The sequence below is a fragment of the Molossus molossus genome, unplaced genomic scaffold (assembly GCF_014108415.1).
Source record: "Molossus molossus isolate mMolMol1 unplaced genomic scaffold, mMolMol1.p scaffold_m16_p_21, whole genome shotgun sequence".
Classification (NCBI taxonomy): Eukaryota; Metazoa; Chordata; class Mammalia; order Chiroptera; family Molossidae; genus Molossus; species Molossus molossus.
Genome location: NW_023425357.1, coordinates 17,091,712 through 17,110,670, shown reverse-complemented (window position 1 = coordinate 17,110,670; position 18,959 = coordinate 17,091,712). Strand labels below are relative to the sequence as shown.

Genomic DNA, 18,959 nt, shown 5'->3' with positions numbered 1-18,959 from the left:
TGGAAGAGCAGTCAGGTCAATATGTGACCACTTGATGAAACAGAATGAATGTCTTTTCCAGAATGATGTCAATGACAAGCAGTCAGCTGTGAAAATGAAGATGTTTGGGAAGCTCACCCGAGACACGTTTGAATGGCACCCTGACAAGCTTCTATGTAAGAGGTTTAATGTCCCTGACCCTTATCCAGAGTAAGTTGGATAAACCTGACCTTCCATTAGTACTTATTCTCTATATTAAAGTTAATGTTCTTCTTACATACTCACATAAATTCCCTTTTTCTAGATGAACTTACTTGTACATATTTGAGTTGCAAATTTTGCAGGTTTAACTTCTTTGAATTTGTTAGTAAAAACATAAACAACCATCCAGATGGCAAACTTACTCCATATTGAAGACATAAACCTCAGATATGTCAAGTTATAAAAACTTGATGCTTGTTTAATTTGCCACATGTTCAATGATGCATATACAATTTACATTTAAAAAGTTACTTATATTTTCTTATAAAAGTTTACTACTTCTTATTTGATTAAAAACACCACAAGAAAGCATATACAGCTGAATCCGAGACTTGGTCTGAAAATTTAGATATGCAGTTGACCCTTGAACAATGCAACAGTTAAGGGCTCTGACCCCCAACCTACTGCCATGCAATTAAAAGTCCACATATAACTTCTGACTCCCCCAAAACTTTACTAATAGTACTTTTGACCAGAAGTCTTATAGATAACATAGACAGTCAACACATTATTTTGTATGGTATATGTATTGCATACTGTATTCTTACAATAAAGTAAGCTAGAGAAAATAAAATGTTACAGAAATCGTAAAGAAAATACATTTATGGTATTTATTGACAAAAATCTGTGTATAAGTGGACCTGCACAGTTCAAACCCATGCTGTTTAGGGTCTACTGTATTTTTAGCAGTGGAACTTTTCCTTAATGGAAATTCATCTTCAAAGTTAAATTCTAGCTCTTAGTATAATCAGGAAAAAACTAATGGGTCTAAAGTTACCCTTTATAAATTCTTAATTGCTTTAACAAGTGAAAACATCTTAGGTGATTTTTTTTTTATCCTCACCCGAGGACATTTTTGCATTTATCTTCAGATAGAGCGGGAGGGAGAGAGGGAGGAAGAGAGAGAGAGAAACATCGATGTGTGAGAGACACATGGAATGGTCGTCACCCACACGACCCCAACTGGGGCCGGGGACAAACTGCAACCAAGGTATGTGCCCTTAGCGGGAACCGAACCCGGGACTCTCTGGACTGCAGGCCTATGCTCTAACCACTGAGCCAAACCGGCCAGCGCTAGGTGATCTTTTTAGCCAAGTAGAAGAGCTACTGGTGAAAAACATAAGAAGCAACGCTTTATAGGAATTAGATTTTATTCTCACGGTTGTTATTAAAATTATATATATATTTTTCAACCCCCCAGTTCAACTTTAGTTGGCTTACCAAGAGTGAAACGTGACAAATACTCAGTCTTCAACTTTCTGACACTCCCAGAGACAGCTTCCTTGCCTACAACTCAAGCGTCAAGTGAAAAAGTACTGCAGCACCGAGGTCCTGACAGTGAGTAGGGCTTCCTCGGGTCCATGTGCTGACCATGATCTCAATCCCTAGTCTGTTGGGAAGACAGAAATAAAGGGTAATCTAATCTAATCAAAAGGATACACATAATGTAAACTCTCCCTCCATTAACAGAATTGCTTATAAGGATACCTTAGCTCATGTTGTAATGGTCCACATGTATCCTATTTGGGGCTGGTAGTCTGCCTCAGCATCTGGGACATGCCCAGCACTTTGCACAGAGCCTGGGCTGTAGTAGATTCACAGATGTTCTTGAATGAATTAAAGAGCTGTAATGAAGAACTTGTTTTCTGCTTGTTAATTCTGTTGTGTCTATATCCTAATTTTCAGAATCAAGAAAACCATCCAGATGGGATACATCTAAACAAGAAAAGAAAGAAGATTCCATTAGTGAATTCTTAAGTTTGGCTAGATCAAAAGTTGGTCCACTTAAACAAGAGTCTAGTCCATTAGGAAACAAAGAGGAAGAGCCTGTGAAGGAATCACTCTCAAATAAGGTATTTGAGCTTCCCAGTTCTCTTTGCCAGGCTAGCCTTTGTCTTTATAGTGAGCAGGGTTCAGCACACTTTTTCTGTGAAAGGCCAGATTATTAAAGGCTCAGTGGGCCATTGTCTCTTGTAACTATTCAGCCCTGTTGTTGAGTGTGAAAGGAACCACAGGCAATGTGAAAACAATTGGGTGCATCTATGTTCCAATAAAACTTATTTACAAAAACAGGCAGCGGTTGGATTTGGCCCCTGGACTAGTCTGCTAATACCTGCTCTACAGTCCAACAATTTGAATCATAGCTTAAATCATTTGAGGAGAGGTTATAAACTCTGCCTAGAATGGCTTTCACTTAGCATTAACCATTGAAACAACATTCAATGTACTTCTATTGGAAAATAGAACTTTCTACGTAACAAATATTTTCTTTTGTTAGAGACACCACCAAGTTTTTTTTTAAAAATCACTGATTTAATAGTTAAAAATTGAACTTAATAAAAAAAAGTTGGTTTTATTTCCAATAATGTCAGTAAAATTAAATCCATTTCATCTAGTGTGTCATTTAAGGCTGTTGTCTCCTTATAGATTTTCTGTCTGGAAGATCTATCCATTGATGTCAATGGGGTGTTAAAATCCCCTACTATGACTATATTACTGTCAGTCTCTCCATTTATGTCTATCAAGATTTGCTTTACATATTTAGGTGCTCCTATGTTGGGTGCATAAATGTTTACAAGAATGTATCCTCTTGTTGGATTGCCCCCTTCATTATTATGTAGTATCCTTCTTTGTCTCTTACTACATATAGCCTTGGTTTTCAAGTCCGTTTTGTCAGATGTAAGTATTGCTACCCCAGCTTTTTTTTCCTTTCCATTTGCATGAGATATCTTTTCCCATCCCTTTACTTCTAGTCTGTGTGTTTTATTCATTCTGAGGTGGGTCTCTTGAAGACAGCATATACAAGGGTCTTGTTTTCTTATCTATTCAGCTACCTTATATCTTTTGATTGGAGCATTTAGCCATTTACATTTAAAGTGATTATTCTTAGGTACATATTTATTGCTGTCTTATTTTTTTAACTATGTTCCTCTGTCTTTTTGTCTTCTCCTCCTCCACCTTCTCCTCTTCTTTCTCCCCTTTCCCTCCCCCTCTTATTTCTTTCCCTCCCCTTCCCCTCCTCCTCCCTCCCCCTCCTCCTCTCCCCCTCCTCCTCCTCCTCCTCCTCCTCCTCCTCCTCCTCCTCGTTCTTCTCATTCTCCTTCTTCTCCTCATTCTCATTCTCATTCTTCCAAACCCTTTAACATTTCTTGTAATACTGGCTTGGTGGTAACAAACCACTTTAGCTTTTTCTTGTCTGGGAAGCTCTTTATTTCTCCCTCCATTTTAAATGATAGCATTGCTGAGTAAAGTAGCCTTGGTTGGAGGTCTGTGTTTTTCATCACTTTGAATATTTCATCCCAATCCCTTTTGGCCTAAAATGTTTCTGTTGAGAAATCAGCTGACAGTCTTATGAGAGCTCCCTTGTAGCTAACTGACTACCTTTCTCTTGCAACTTTTAAGATTCTTTTTCTGTCTCTAACTTTTGCCATTTTAATTATGATGTGTCTTGGTGTGGACCTCTTTGGGTCCCTGTTGTTAAGACTCTTTGTGCTTTCTGGACTTGCCTTTTTCCTTCACTAGGTTAGGGAAGTTTTCAGTCATTATTTTTAATATGTTTTTATTGATTTTTCAGAGAGAGGAAGGGGGAGAGAGATAGAAACACTGATGAGAGAGAAACATTAATCAGCTGCCTTCTGCACACCCCCTACTGGGGATTGAGGAGGATTCCCCCAGGCTGATTCTGCATGGAGGGGAATGCTCTGCCTGTGAAAGATGATTTCTGCAGTATGGGGGATTGACTCAGCACAGGGGTCCTGGTGGCTGACCTCTCAGCTCTCTCCCCAGAGTCACCAACCCCAAACTCTGCTCATGCAGCTCTAATCTGCTCTGCCCTCCCTCTGCTGGAGTCTAGGGTGAGTGGCTGTGAATGAAATTTTGTACGTTGGCCCTTTAAGAGGGTGCCTGCGTTTCTAGCTCTCTCTCCCTGGTGGACAGAGACCCCATTCTTTTTCACAGTCAGATGTGGGTGCCTATCCTGGTTCTGGTACTCTGGGCTGGAGAGTTCAGCTTGGGGTTCAGATCCCACACTTCTCAGGGGGAACCTCCTGCAGCATATATATCCCTTTGGAACTCATCTGGCCAGCCCTCGCATTCCTCTGCACCTACCAGTCTTGATGTGGCCTCTTCTGTAAGTCCTGGGTTATAAGGCTTATCTCCAGTTAGTCTTCAGTTGGTTATTCTGGATAATTTTTCTGTGCTATAGTTGTAATTCCAGTTTGGTCCTGGAGGAGGAGAGTGTAGTTTCCACCTGATCTGCCACCATCTTGGGTCTCCCTTTTACCATTACTTTTCTTAATGGCATAAAACCCTATTCAGGGATCCTGGCTCTGTGATATGGTCATTAGATTAGAAAGCCTTCTAGATTTTCTCAAAAATAACATTGATGCAATATTGGGTAATTTTTCCTGGAAAGTTTTGTTTCTTGCTTTTTCACTTGTTAGCCTTGAGGCCTTAAAAGGCTCTTTCTTCATCTGCATTATTTAATATATATTTTCTGCTTCTAAGTTTTTATCAACATGACTTTTTAAAAACAAGCATATCTATACCAGTGTGTGGGGGGAGGTGAGAGTGGGAGAAGGGAGGAGGGGCGGGCAGGGCAGAGGGAAGGAATTCTGTTCTACTGATAAGAAAGCAGCATTCATACCATCATGGATTTCATCTGAAATAAAGATGTTAAGGAATCCTTTTTGGGGGCTTCATCCCCAACCCTCTCATGTCTCACGGCTGGGTCACGGTGGCCTGAGCACTCAGCCCAGGGCCAAGGAAGCCAATTTGGATGGGTAATAATTTTTACTTGAAACTTCTGAGTCAGCACAGAGGTGTATGTTCATACCATTCGGTGGAGGGTGTATGTGAGTGGGGGGTGTGGTGAAGAAGGTGTGCAAACGTATATGCCGGGTACTTGGTGTGTGTTGTGGTTGTTATTAATTCCAGTACAGCTCCTATTATATCCCAGAAAAAATAAAAACCAAAAAGATCAGCTTGTATAACTAAGAGTAGAATGTCTCATGTATTCTGCCTGTAAATGTAATAATACTGACACCATTAAAGGTCAGAAATGTCTATTAACACAGATATCAGCCAGCTGTCATTTGGTTTATGTCCATGGATGTGGTTTGCCCTAAATATATCAGATTCATGACTTTTCTAGGGAATTTCTACCATGATTTCCTGTGTCTCACTGTTAGGCTTTCTCTCCTGACTTTTTGTATGATTTAGAAAAATTTCTGAAACAATCTCAAAACCTTAAATACAGTACAGATAAATTTTTTTCTTGAAATGCTTAAGCATAAGATGCCCCATCACCCCTATGTTTCTTTCAAAGGACATTCTCCTGTATGACCAGAATACATCCATCAAAATCAGGAAATTAACAACGATACATAACTGCTATCTAATTCTCAGCCATTCATGGTCTACCAGTTGTCCTGATAAAATCCTTTATAGCAAAAAAGATTTCAGTGCAGCAAAAAGGATTCAGTGTTAGGTCTCCTTAGTCTTCTTCAGTCTGGAGCAGTTCCTCAGTTTCTCCTTGACTTCTATGATCTTGATACTTTTGAAGATCACAGGCCAGAATTTTGAAGAATGTTCCTCAATTTGGGCTAATCTGATGTTACCTGAGGGTCTGCATCTTTGATAGGAATTCCTCAGCAGGGATGCTGGTGTGCTCTTATTGACCCTGTCAGGGGTGCAGGATGGCGGTTTGTCCCATTACTGGTGATGTTCACTTTGATCATTTGGGTAATGTGGTGCCTGCCAAGGTTTTTCACTATAAAGTTAGTCTTTTCCTCTTTCTAATGAATAAATACCTTTATGTATTCATTTTTATTAATTTGTACTTATTTTTTATTAAGTATTTAGGAGCTTTGAAATAGTTTCTTGTCAAAGTTTATCTTTGTTTTCTATTGTATGCAAAAGGATACTTTGGTACTATCAATATTTTTTTTTTTTTTTTTTAGTCCTCATCCGAGGACATTTTTCCATTTTTTGTACAGACAGAGTGGGAGGGAGAGAGAGGAAGAGAGAGAGAGGGAAACATCGATGTGAAAGGGACACATCGAGTGGCTGCCACCTGCACGACCAACCAGGGCCAGGGACAAACTGCAACCGAGGTACATGCCCTTAGCGGGAACCGAACCCGGGTCTCTCCGGACCACAGGCGGATGCTCTAACTGCTGAGCCAAACCGGCCAGGGCGGTACTATCAATATTTATTTTAATACTCAGATTGTATAGTTTGGCTAGTTGGGGCCCCTTCAAGTTGGCTTTTGTGTTCTTTTAATATCAAACCCTCTTACTCCCTGAGCATGGCCTTGCTTTTTCACGCAGAAGGATTTTCTGGACTCCTTTTTTGTCTCAGTTCCAGCTCTAGAATCAGTTCTTTCTTCAAGGTGCCCTGGTTATTTTTAGTGAGGAATGGTATACTTTTCCTCTTTATTGATTTTTCTTTCTTTTTTTTTATACTCACTTAAGGACATTTTTCCATATTTTGTTCAGATAGGGTGGGAGGGGGGGAGAGAGAGAGAGAGAGAAACATTGACGTGAAAGGGACACATCGAATGGCTGCCACCTGCACAACCAACCAGGGCTGGGGACAAACTGCAACCGAGGTACATGCCCTTAGTGGGAACCGAACCCGGGTCTCTGGACTGCAGGCTGATGCTCTAACCGCTGAGCCAGACCAGCCAGGGCTATTGATTTTTCCTTCCTTCCTTCCTTCCTTCCTTCCTTCCTTCCTTCCTCCCTCCCTCCCTCCTTCCTTCCTTCCTTCCTTCCTCCCTCCCTCCCTCCCTCCCTCCTTCCCTCCCTCCCTCCTTCCTTTGTGGTTCCTGTCCCTAGTGGGAACCAAAACAGGACTCTCTGGTCTGTAGGCCAATGCTCAACCGCTGAGCCAAACTGGCCAGGGCAAAGAGTTTACTTTAAAACCACAAATGCCACTGTCTTGTACCAGTTTTCCTCATGTGGGTATTTGTAACTTTGCTCCAGAAAATGAAGGTGGTGAGGCATGGCAGAGTGGCCCCTGGATGAGAGTGAGGAGGGCTGGGTTACAGAGTCCAGGTCCGCTCCTTGGGCCTCTCATCTCTGACCCAGGCTCTCCAGTGGCATATTGGGAGGACAAAGTGGATTGTGACCTAGGCCAGTTCTGGGTTTCTTATATTGCTTAACACATTAGTTGACCCAGTGTCAGGCTGGTGATAAGCTGTTGGAGAGAGGGAACTGTGTCTTCTTCATACCTTTGCTTTTTGCTTATTGAACTGAGTGTGTACAAAGTTACTGGCTCTGTTTGGTTAACATGAATGTCCATATCTGGGCTTCCTTTAGGAAGGGCGATGTGTAGTTAGTTGCAAAGAGAAGTTCTGTGGCCATTTTATCAGTGTGTTCCTGGCTCCCTCCCCATGGTGTGGAGGGCCCAGTTTTCTCTCCAGCGTTTTCATGTGAGTAGGCTGTCTTCAACCCCTTCAATACTGGGCCTCCGAAGGCTCAGAGAGACTCTTGGAAATAGGACAGAGGCACTGTGCTATTTCCTACTGCATTTTTCTCTGCAATTCTGATTAATGACCTGTCTCCATGAGAGATTTCAGCTGCTTCTCCCATTCAACACATCCTGCAGTTGTTGAATCAGAAACACCACAAAAATAAATGCCATGTGTGAGAACTGTTTAGTTATGCAGGATGTGGGAGACCCACGTAATGAACACAAACAGCGTGTGTGTGTGTGTGTGTGTGTGTGTGTGTGTGTGTGTTCTAGAATGCTTGGCTCCTTTCACTGTTGCTTCTTCATTCCTGACTCTTGCTTCACTGTTAATACAGCTGGTAAACAAAGGTGTGGATTCACAGACTGAAGGAGAAGAGAGCCGCCCATCCATGGACTTATTCAAGGCCATCTTTGCCAGCTCCTCGGAAGAAAAGTCCTCATCCTCTGAGGATGAGCAGGGCGACAGCGAGGATGATCAGGAGGATATTGGGGAGGCTGGTTTCAAAAGTTCCCAGGAGGCTGGCTTGGTGGAAACATCATCCGTGGCACAGAGTACGTCAGTATCTCAGACTTTGGGATCTAAAGAAGAAACGACAATGTCTCTGGAGAAGCTGCTGTTTTGTTTAGTGTATAATTTTAAACCAGGATAATCAGCAATCAATGGTGTTTTAATGTTTCACATTTTTAACTGGGGTAGACCAGAGTTCTATTTTATCTGGCTGGTATAAATCTCTGTATTTTTTTTTTTCCTCACCCGAGGACATTTTTCCATTTTTTGTACAGACAGAGTGGGAGGGAGAGAGAGGAAGAGAGAGAGGGAAACATCGATGTGAAAGGGACACATCGAGTGGCTGCCACCTGCACGACCAACCAGGGCCGGGGACAAACTGCAACCGAGGTACATGCCCTTAGCGGGAACCGAACCCGGGTCTCTCCGGACCGCAGGCAGGCGCTGTAACCACTGAGCCAAACCGGCCAGGGCTAAATCTCTGTATTTTTTTAAAAATATTTTTTATTCTTTTAACTTGGAATTTTAATTATGTACATAAATAGCAACATGAGAACGAGAAGTTCTAAGGCTTGTACATCATCCTTAGGTGAAAAGATTTCAGATTAGTCCCTTTATAGTATGGCATCACCCAAGGTAACAAAGAGGCCTAGACTAGTTTTTCCTGAAGAAGAAAGACAGTTTACTATATTCAATACTGACTCCTCTTCCATTTTTCTGTAGAAATACTGGTTTATTGTATGGAGTTTCCAATGTTTACCTATAACTCTAGCCAAAAGGGGTCCAACAATGCCAGCAAAACCAATAACACCAAGTCTTGGAAAAAATCCAGGAGGTGCATTTTGTAGATATTCATAGCTGTCTAACCCCCACTGAACCAAACTTTGCATCTTGGGCTCAGTTTGGGAGTATATGGCTTGCAATTTCTTGTATATGGCTTGCAATACTCTCGGAGATGTGAGATGCTTTCTTCAAGTCGAGTCCTTGGCTCCTCCACGTATTTAGATTGACCCTCGGGAACGGAGTAGAGTGAAAGCTCATTAACCCTCACGCAAGTTTTGTGAGGTGAGTCCTTTTTCTGTGATGCATAGACTTTGAAGGTGAGAAGACTCAGACTGGCCGGCCCCACGGATCTCTGAATTACCATGAACATGTCGCTGGCAGTGGCGGCTCCAGCGGGCTAAATCTCTGTATTTTTAGGATAGCTGTGTTGGTAAGGTTGACTTTCCTAATTATCCTAGTTGAGAAGAATTTAAGAATAGTAAAAATTTTGTTTAAAAATAGCTTTATGCCCTGGCCAATTTGGCTCAGTGGTTAGAGCATTGGCCTGCGGTCCAGAGAGACCCGGGTTCGGTTCCTGCTAAGGGCACGTACCTCGGTTGCAGTTTGTCCCCGGCCCTGGTTGGTCGTGTGAGTGGCAGCCACTCAATGTGTCCCTTTCACGTCGATGTTTCCCTCTCTCTCTTCCTCTCTCTCCCTCCCACTCTATCTGAACAAAAAAATGGAAAAAATGTCCTCGGGTGAGGATAAAAAAAAAATAGCTTTATTTATTTGTTTTAGAGAGAGAGGAAGCATGGGGAGGTGGGGGAGAAACATCGATTTGTTGTTCCACATATTTGTGCATTCATTGGTTGATTCTTGTATGTGCCCTGACCGGGGATACACCTGTGGTGTATCAGACGATGCTCTAACCAACTGAGGTGGTGGTGTTTTTTTAACCTAATTGATAAGGAGGTGCTAGAATTACTGGATAACATTTAGTTGTGAAGTAAGTATACAGGGGCTCTTCCAGTTTTCCTCTCTGCAGGGCACCCTGAATGCTCTGGATCAACCATCATTTGGTGGATGGGGTCTGTCCTCATTACCATGAGTCTAACACTTGGTTTGCAGCTTGCCCTGCGTGTTCTGTTGACCCCAGCGAGGAGTCGTGGCGCAGGAAAAGGAGTCCATCTTGCCTTTGCGGGGGTGGAAGACTTTTCAGATGCTTGGGCTGGGTGTGGACAAAATTTCTCATCTCGGTCTCATAGTGCTCTGCCTGCCCTATCGGTCTGTGATGGACGTGGGTATAATTTTTGAGGGCCTTTAACCAAAAAGTTACATAGTGGTATAAAAATACTGTTTGTTCTTAGGTGATTGCAAATGTCACCTTCTTTTTTATTTCTGTGGGGGGGGGAAACCCAACTTTTATTACAAAGTTATGTATACTTGAATTTTTATTATTATTATTTAATATGTTTTTATTGATTTTTTTTTTTAGAGAGAGGAAGGGAGAGAGAGAAACATCGATATGGGAGGGAAGCATCAATCAGCTGCCTCCTGCACGCCTTCTACTGGGGATCGAGCCCACAACTTGGGCATGTGCCCTGACTGAGAATCAAACTAGCGCCCTCCTGGTGCATGGGAGGATGCTCAACCACTGAGCCACACCAGCTGGGCATAAGAAGAGATTATTAATGTGAACGTGATCATTTGTTTATATTCAGTTTTTCTCTTTAGTGACTCATTTTGAATGAAATTAAGCTTTCTGAGCTGGAATGTAGTCTTACATCCCTGTTTGTAAACTTTTTTTTTCTCAGATGGCCCTTCTTCGAAGACACCATTCAACCCTTCAGGTTGCAGTAGGTGATCGGGATGCTACACACACTCCTGTGTTACAGCCACTGGCACACTTGGTTGCGGGTGCCCTGTGTAACTGACTTCCCAGCTCGAATGCCCATGAGGTGGGAGGTCAGGTCCATGTGTTCACAGCACCTGTGTCCTCAGCATCTGGTGTGAGCTAGTTAAGCAGAGTGGTGAAGGAAGGCACATGTTATCTGGTGGCAACAGACATTAGTTAAAGACTCAAACCCATTCCTATTTGCAGATATATGAAATGAATGCCCTGGTGTTTTTCAGCGAGTGAGCCGGCCCGGCAGGAGCCCGCCCCTTCCTTCGTGATACAGAAGATGCAGATAGATGAAAGAGAAGAGTTCGGTCCGCGGCTGCCTCCTGTCTTCTGCCCCAGTGAGTCGAGAGCTCCTTAGTCCACCTGTGTGTCGTGGCACCCACGTGTCGCCTGAAATATGACAACTCTGAGTTATTTCCATCCAGCCAATCCAGCATGAGGCCATCCAAATACATACCTTTGTTTCTGGTTCAGCTGTTCGCAGCCACATTCTGAAACCCATTGCTCCACCTAGTGCCTCAATGATAGTTGTTGCTCTACAGCCTCAGAGACCTTCGATCTTTTTTCTTTTCTTTTTAACGTTCGGATATTTGCAGTGGGGTCCTAAGTAATGTATCTCAAATGTTGTCACTTAATAGAAATAAAAAAGTAAAAATCTAGGACACTGAGATGGGAGGGGAGTTGCATGGAGTAGGGTAATCTGAGACTTTTTTATACTTTGGCCAATGTAGCAGATAAAATAGAGTGAATTCTGGTCGAAGTACATACAGCCATCTTCCTCCACCCGGGGCTGTTCACAACTCCTGTTCAGTGCCATCCGAAATGGACCCTCACGTAAAATGTTTAGACTGGTTAATCATCTCTTTGAAGACTTGGTTAACAGACTTCTGATAACATGATCCAGGTTTATGAATAATAAATAATTGTTATCTACTTTATAGTTTCCTATAGTGCTCACGCATAAATACTGTTTTAGTCAATTAACCCAGCCTTTAAAGAGATGATAAGCAGATAGGAGTAAAAAGTGTGAAGTTTGCCCTGACTGGTTTGGTTCAGCAGTTAGAGCGTCAGCCTGTGGACTAGAGAGACCCGGTTGGGTTCCCACTAAGGCACATACCTCGGTTGGGGTCGTGTGGGTGGCAGCCACTCAATGTGTCTCTCTCATAGTGGTGTTTCTCTCTCTCTTCCCCCCTCCCGCTCTATTTGAATGAAGGTAAATGCAAAAACGTCCTAGGGTGAGGATTAAAAAAAAAAAGTGTGAAGTTTTGGAAAGTTGTAGTGAATGTATTTCTTTTCTTTCTTTTTTTTTTGACAACAAAAGTTATATTTTTTATTTATTCACACCAGACAGCTATTGTTATATTAGCGGTTGTCATTTTTTAAATTTGACAATCTAAGGGAAAAGAGGTCAGTGCCCCTGACTAAATAGTTAAGTGTTGCATGTTTTAAAATTTCCTGCCGCCCACCAGTTGAAAATTGCTGAAGTACATTGTAATCACTTAAATGCTATCTCCTTCTAATGGAATGAAATGGAGAGATGGAACCTCTAAACAAGGTCTTTCTTCTGAAAATTATCCATCTGCTCTTCCAATGGCATTGTATCTTTGATGATTCTCAACTTTGGATAATTGGCTCTTCAGTTTCTTTAAATGGTGCCTGTACTTAGATCCACTCGGTTGCGGTTTGTCCCCGGCCCTGGTTGGGGCTGTGTGGGTGGCAGCCACTGGACGTGTCTCTCTCATGTCAATGTTTCTCTCTCTCTCTCTCCCCCCTGGACTCCATCTTGGTTGCAGTTTGTCCCCAGCCCCAGTTGGAATTGTGTTGGTGGCAACCACTCGATGTGTCTCCCTTGCATCGATGTTTCTCCCCCCCCCGCCCCTCCGTGAATGTATTTATTTTCTTTAGTTCAGATCTTGAGCTTAAAAGTGTGTTAGATCTTTTTTTTAATTTTTTAATTCTCACTGAGAACATTTTTGCATTTATCTTCAGATGAAGCAGGAAGGAGAGAGGGAGGAGGACAGAGAGAGAAACATTGACGTGAGAGAGACACATCGACTGGTTGCCATCCACACGCCCCTGCAACCGAAGTATGTGCCCTTAGCGGAACCAAACCCAGGACTCTGTGGTCCACCGGCCCATGCTCTAACCGCTGAGCCAAACCAGCCAGGGAAAAAGTGTGTTAGCTCTTAAAAGCTAAGTTATGTATGCCCATTTCCCAGATTGTCCTTTGAAGCCTGGGAATAGTTAATAACTTAATTTGGCCTATGGGTTATTGAGGGAAAATGGTTTTCCAAAAATTAATATTAAAAAAAAAAAAAGGTTTGGGAAGGTCTGTTTTTGAAATATCTGACCAAACTATAGGACTAGAAAATTGCAGACACCTGTTAACTGGGTTTGGGAACTATCCACACTTCTGAAATACCTTGGAACTTTTATTTAAGTGGAAAAAGATGATTTAATAATTTACACTGCTTCTACTATTGTGAATATTTACTGGTATGGGTACCAGGAAATGAATGACCTATGAAAACATTTCAGTCAGAATTTGGAGATGGAGAATTTAGGTGCCTGCAACTTATTATTTTAATGATTACATATATTACGTTGCTCTGATGCTAGTTTTTAGTGTTTCCACCTATATGACAAATTCATATTTAATGTGCTTTTGCAAAGGGGGAAAGATGTGAGAGGAGCTGACATTTATAGGCCAGATTCCAGGCCACGGGATTTGTGTGTGTGGTCCCATCTAATCCTCTCTGTGTCCCTAAGAAGATAGGGATTCTTATATCAGTTTTATGGAGTGGAAACTGAGACTTAAAGAGGTTAAGCAAGGTGCCAGACTTTTTCTACTTTTATCTGTCTTAAACACAGTCATATCTTTTTAAAAAATGAGATTATTGCCCTGGCCCATGTGGCTCAGTGGTTGGAGTGCAGGCTGGGGTTCAGACCCTGAGCTTACTCTGGGATTAAAAAAAATTTTTTCTTTATTGATTTAAAAAAATTTTTTTTTAGAGAGGTAGGGAGCGGGAGAGAGAAATAGAAATATTGATGAGCGAGAACATCAATTGGCTGCCTCCTGCATACCCCCCACTGGGGATCAGGCCCACAACCTGGGCATCTGCCCTGACCAGGAATTGAACCAGCAACCTTTTGATGCATGGGTCAATGCTCAACCACTGAGCCACACTGGCTGGGCTGCTCTGGGATTTTAAATTGCAAAGGCTTGTGGGCATTCTCATCTGATTCTTTCTTCATCTGGCAGGACACTGGTTGGATCACACAGGTCTTATGTTTCTGGCGGTGTTTAAATATGATGTGCTAATCCATTTGTATGTCAGTGAGGCAGGGCAGGAGTTCTGCCTTAATGTTAAACATTCCATCTAAGGCAGGCTCCTAATTCAAGAATTTAGCCTTTATTTCCCCCTATAGTTCGTGTGTTTATTGCATTTGTGTTTTAGATGCTCGTCAGAAACTTGAGTCTCCTCCAAAAGAGAAACATAAAAAGAACAAAGAAAAACATAAGACCAAGAAAGAGCACAGACGGAAGAAAGAGAAGGTGAGTAACTTCTGGGCATCCCGGGGTCAGTGTGTGGGGGTCTGTGGCTCCTGCGTCTGTTGTCTAGACAAGCCCCCAGGTGTCACACATTGAAGAGAGTATCTCGTGGCTAAAATGGAGGCACATGGGTTTTTCGACATCTATCTTTCAGATGGAATATTTTCATTTGTTCAGTTGTACTTTAAAAAGTGTTTAATTTGTGAGCATTAAAAAGTAGGGAGCCCTGGCCGGTTTGGCTCAGCGGTTAGAGAGTCGGCCTGCGGTCCAGAGAGACCTGGGTTCGGTTCCCGCTAAGAGCATATACCTTGGTTGCAGTTTGTCCCTGGCCCTGGTTGGTCGTGCAGGTGGCAGCCGCTCGATGTGTCCCTTTCACATCGATGTTTCTCTCTCTCTCTCTTCCTCTCTCTCCCTCCCAGTCTATCTGAACAAAAGAATGGAAAAATGTCCTTGGGTGAGGATAAAAAAAAAAAAATTAGGGAAAAGGACATTTAAGTATCTTTGAGTAATTGTTTATTATTATTATTTTAATCCTCACCCAAGGATATTTTTTATTTATCTTCAGATAGAGTGGGAGGGAGAGAGAGAGAAAGATCGATGAGCGAGGGACACGTTGACCAGTTGCCTCCTGCATGACCCTGACCAGGACCGGAGACTAACCACAACTGAGGTACGTGCCCTTGACTGGAATCAAACCCATGACTCTTTGGTCCATGGGCCGATGCTCTAACTGCTGAGACAAACCGGCCAGGGCAATGGTTGATTATTAAATAATAAAAGTTTTATTTGATTATTCATTCAATATTAAATGAAGGTATTCTTTTGAAAATCTCTCAAATACTTTGTCATCATTACATAGAGATGTTGGTCCATAGCTTGGCATTTGAAGTAAAGAAAACCTGGATGAGGAGTGTGCTTACTGTTGACATCTGTCATCTCATTGTCCACGTCTTCTTTTCATTTAGGCACAGGCTTTTCATTCAGCTAATGTCAGTGTTGGGTATCCAAAGTAGTAGAATTGATTAGCAACCGATCCCTTATTGACCATCAGAAAAAAGGATTCCTGAGCATAGGAGATGAGGAAAGTTCACTTGTAGTGAAAGGAAAAAATTGGTGCTGACAGGTTCAGAAACCAAATTCATTTGTTTCTTACCAGTGTATCTGCTGTTCTCTGATTTTCAGCCAGTTTCTTCTTTGTGCATGTTCAGGGTGTTTGCCATCCTGATGTACAGTTTATCACATATGCCTAACAAGATGGACCAGTCAGGTTCACGGAAGTGGCAGGGGTCACCTTGGATAAGATGGGGGCTAAGTGTCAAGACAGTATCTTGCTACATCAGCTTGGCTCTGCTGTGCCTGTTCCCAGAGAACAGCTGTATGAGTGGGGGCACCAGGGAGAGCGCACGGCTGTGTGTGCCTCGTCTGTCCCGCACTAGGTAAAGCTCACCCCAAATGAGGTGTTGCTTTTGTTTCTGAAGGATTCCAGCAATCAAATGCCCATTAGCCTGCCATTGCACTGCATTAGGGAGGGAAACACCTGTGTGAGTGTGTGTGCCAGCAACTCTTCTTCTTTTTTTTTTTTAAGAAAAAGAAACACCGGAAGCACAAACACAAAGGCAAGCAAAAGAATAAAAAGTCAGAGAAAAGTAGTAGTTCTGAGAGTTCCGACAGCAGTGACAGCCAGAGTGAAGAAGGTCCTGCAGACATGTCACCCCAGGAACTGCTGAGACGGTAGGCAGTGGTTTGCAGAAACCTTTCAAAGACTCGTTAAAATCTTAATGTATTTGCTTAGAGGAAAATGTCAGAAATGATAAACTTGCATATAAAAATGTTAATTTTTAATTACAGAAGTAATATGTGAATATATTATCATTGTGAAAATTTATGCCTTAGAGAAAAAACTTAAAGTGGCCCTTGACCAATTCCCCAAACTTCTCCTCTTTCCACAGTAAAATCTGCTGTCAGTTTCATATGTAACTTACAAAAATTTTTTGCACAACTATACACCTGTAACATACATACACACACATTTTGTTACAAGCTTTTGTTATAAATAACAAAATTTTATGTAGCATTAATAGGGTATGAACATTTAGAATGAATGAATACTGCCCAGTTGTTTCCAACAGTTGTTGTATCAGTTCAAAGTATAAAAGCATTTTACATCAAATATAAATGGTACAAAAATGTTTGCTAGTATGATGGGTAAAGAATGGCATCTCATTTAAAAAGTTTTTTTATTTTTATTTTTATTGATTTTAGCGAGGAAGGGAGGAGAGAGATAGAAACATCAATGAGAGAGAACATCGATGAGAGAGAACATCAACTGGCTGCCTCCTGCATGCCTCCCACTGGGGATTTAACCCACAACCTGGGCATGTGCCCTGACCGGGAATTGAACCGATGACCTCTTGGTGTATGGGTTGACGCTCAACCACTGAGCCATACCGGCCGGGCTATGGCATTTCATTTTAGCTTGCATTTCCTGGATTATTCGTGAGGCTGAGCGTCCTCTCCTATGTGTCTCAGCCTTTGCCATGTGCCCTTTTGTGAATAGCTGCTCATGTCCCCCGCACAGTGTTCTGTTTTCTGTTCGATTGTTTTACTGGTTTTAGTAATTAAAAAATAATTGTGGATAGTAATCCTTTGTGTTTCAGTGTATTGCCTGTCATGTAATTTTAACTGCCTTTGTTGTACAGAAGCTTTCATCTTTGGTGCATTCAATTTTACCAATTTTCTTGGTTAGTATGTTTTACCTTTTTGTCTTTTAAAGGCCTTCCTTCACCCAAGATTTTACACACCCACACACACTATTTTCATGCTTTTGTAATTTTTTTTTTCCAAAGAGAGTGGGGTAGGTATCTAACTTATCTTTCTCCAAATGAATAGCCGGTCATATTGGTCAGGGTGAGTTAGCCAGCAGCGATGAACAGAACCCCTGCATCCCAGTGTCGCGGCACAGTGAAGCACTAGTAAAACTGAGCTGTTTGGTCATTTAGTTCATGTCTAACTTTTCTTCTCTGTCTCTTTTACTTCCTCTTCCAGGCTAAAACATCTCCCCCTAAGGAGGCAGTGACCAAACTCTGCCCTGGCCTGTTCCAAAACCCGATCTCCTCCGTGATGGAAGCCCATTGATTGCTCAGTCAATACATTGTACAGATTGTGTTTATATGTAAATTCGTGCTGTAAAATAATTTTTAAAGCCTTGACATTTCAAAGGCTGCCTTGGAAGGTTGCAGAAATTGGTTTCTATTTTTAACTTCAGTTAATGTCAAGGAAAAAAAATTCCGACTGTACAGTTTAATTAAAATGGAATTTTTCTATTTCCTTCTTGATTTTTTTTTTTTTTATTTCCTGAAAAAGAAATGAAAAGTGACGATTTTCTCTGGTTTTGTTATGAAAAAGGCCAAGTCCACATCAGGGCAGTTAGACTTCCCTAAGAACTTGTACAAGAGGGGCATGGTCATTTCCTCTCCGCTCCTGCAGTTTTTCCCTCCAGGGTCTGGCTCCTCCCTCTGGTGGTTGATGGTGGCAGCCAGTCCAGTGGGCCGAATAGTGCCAGGATCCTGGCTGGTGGCCTCTGCCTGTCAGGGTGGATGTCACCAACGTACCCCAGGCACCAAGAGCCGGAGAGTAGGCGCCCACCCTGCTCCCTGCTCTGAGGCTGCCTTATCTGCACTGATGGGACTTTTGACAAAAGTAAATTATAGAGGTTATTACATTATGAAAATAACAGCATAGAAAGCTCAGAACAATTTTAAAAGGAGAAAGAAGAAAGGAAAGCACTTCTACCCACCCGGAGATGACAACCCTTGATATTTTGTAATATCTAGCCAGTCTTTTTCTTCTTTTTTTTATCCTCACCCCAGGTTATGTTTACATTTATCTCCAAACAGAGCTGGAGGGAGAGAGGAAGGACTAGAGAAACATCCACGTGAGAGAGAGACATGGATTGGCTGCCACCCGCTCGACCCCAACCCGGCCAAGGACAAACTGCAACGGAGGTACCTGCCCTTGGCCGGAATCGAACCCGGGACTCTTTGGCCCCAGGGCGATGCTCTAACCGCTGAACCGAGCGAGCCAGGGCTCCAGTCTTTTTCTAGCCGTGGGACTGCTACCCGAGGAGCCCTGACATTTTGTTCTGTTATTTTCATTGGCGTTGTGACAGCTAATTCCCTCATGCTCTTACATACTGTGTGTACCCGCCCCTAATAATTACGTCTTCATCCAGAGCCTATTCCCCGGCTTACTGACCACTTCTCTGTTGTTGAAATAAAGTGGGTTGGCGGAGAATCCTACAGAGGCGGAGGGCGCAGGGAGACTCTCCTGGGAGAGGGAGCCAGGAAGACGGAAAGCAAAGTCTGCAGGATGGGGCCGCCGCTTTCAGCGCGTTTCTGCGATGAGAGGAGGCAGCGAGATTGCGAGATTGCGGCCCAGCGTGGGGGCGTGTCAGACCCCAGGGCTGCGCGCGCTGCGGGGAAGGGGGGGCGTGGGCGCGCGGTGCCACCGTTTGCAGC

At 42.7% G+C, this 18,959-nt stretch overlaps 1 protein-coding gene across 2 annotated transcripts in view; it reads left to right on the top strand.

Annotated features, from left to right (window-relative positions):
* Positions 1 to 17,688, top strand: part of GPATCH1 (G-patch domain containing 1) — a 44,471-nt gene extending 26,783 nt beyond the window's left edge. Inside the window, exons 13-21 of one of the 2 annotated variants that reach the window (XM_036274606.1) lie at positions 62 to 189; positions 1,442 to 1,578; positions 1,927 to 2,093; positions 8,052 to 8,268; positions 10,801 to 10,842; positions 11,120 to 11,227; positions 14,348 to 14,445; positions 16,028 to 16,173; positions 17,488 to 17,688. In XM_036274606.1, coding sequence (XP_036130499.1) covers positions 62 to 189; positions 1,442 to 1,578; positions 1,927 to 2,093; positions 8,052 to 8,268; positions 10,801 to 10,842; positions 11,120 to 11,227; positions 14,348 to 14,445; positions 16,028 to 16,173; positions 17,488 to 17,518 — 1,074 coding nt within the window. In that variant the 3' untranslated portion in view covers positions 17,519 to 17,688. The remainder of the gene's footprint in view (positions 1 to 61; positions 190 to 1,441; positions 1,579 to 1,926; positions 2,094 to 8,051; positions 8,269 to 10,800; positions 10,843 to 11,119; positions 11,228 to 14,347; positions 14,446 to 16,027; positions 16,174 to 17,487) is intronic. The other variant, XM_036274607.1, reaches the window with a different exon arrangement.
* Positions 17,689 to 18,959: the final 1,271 nt, after the last annotated feature.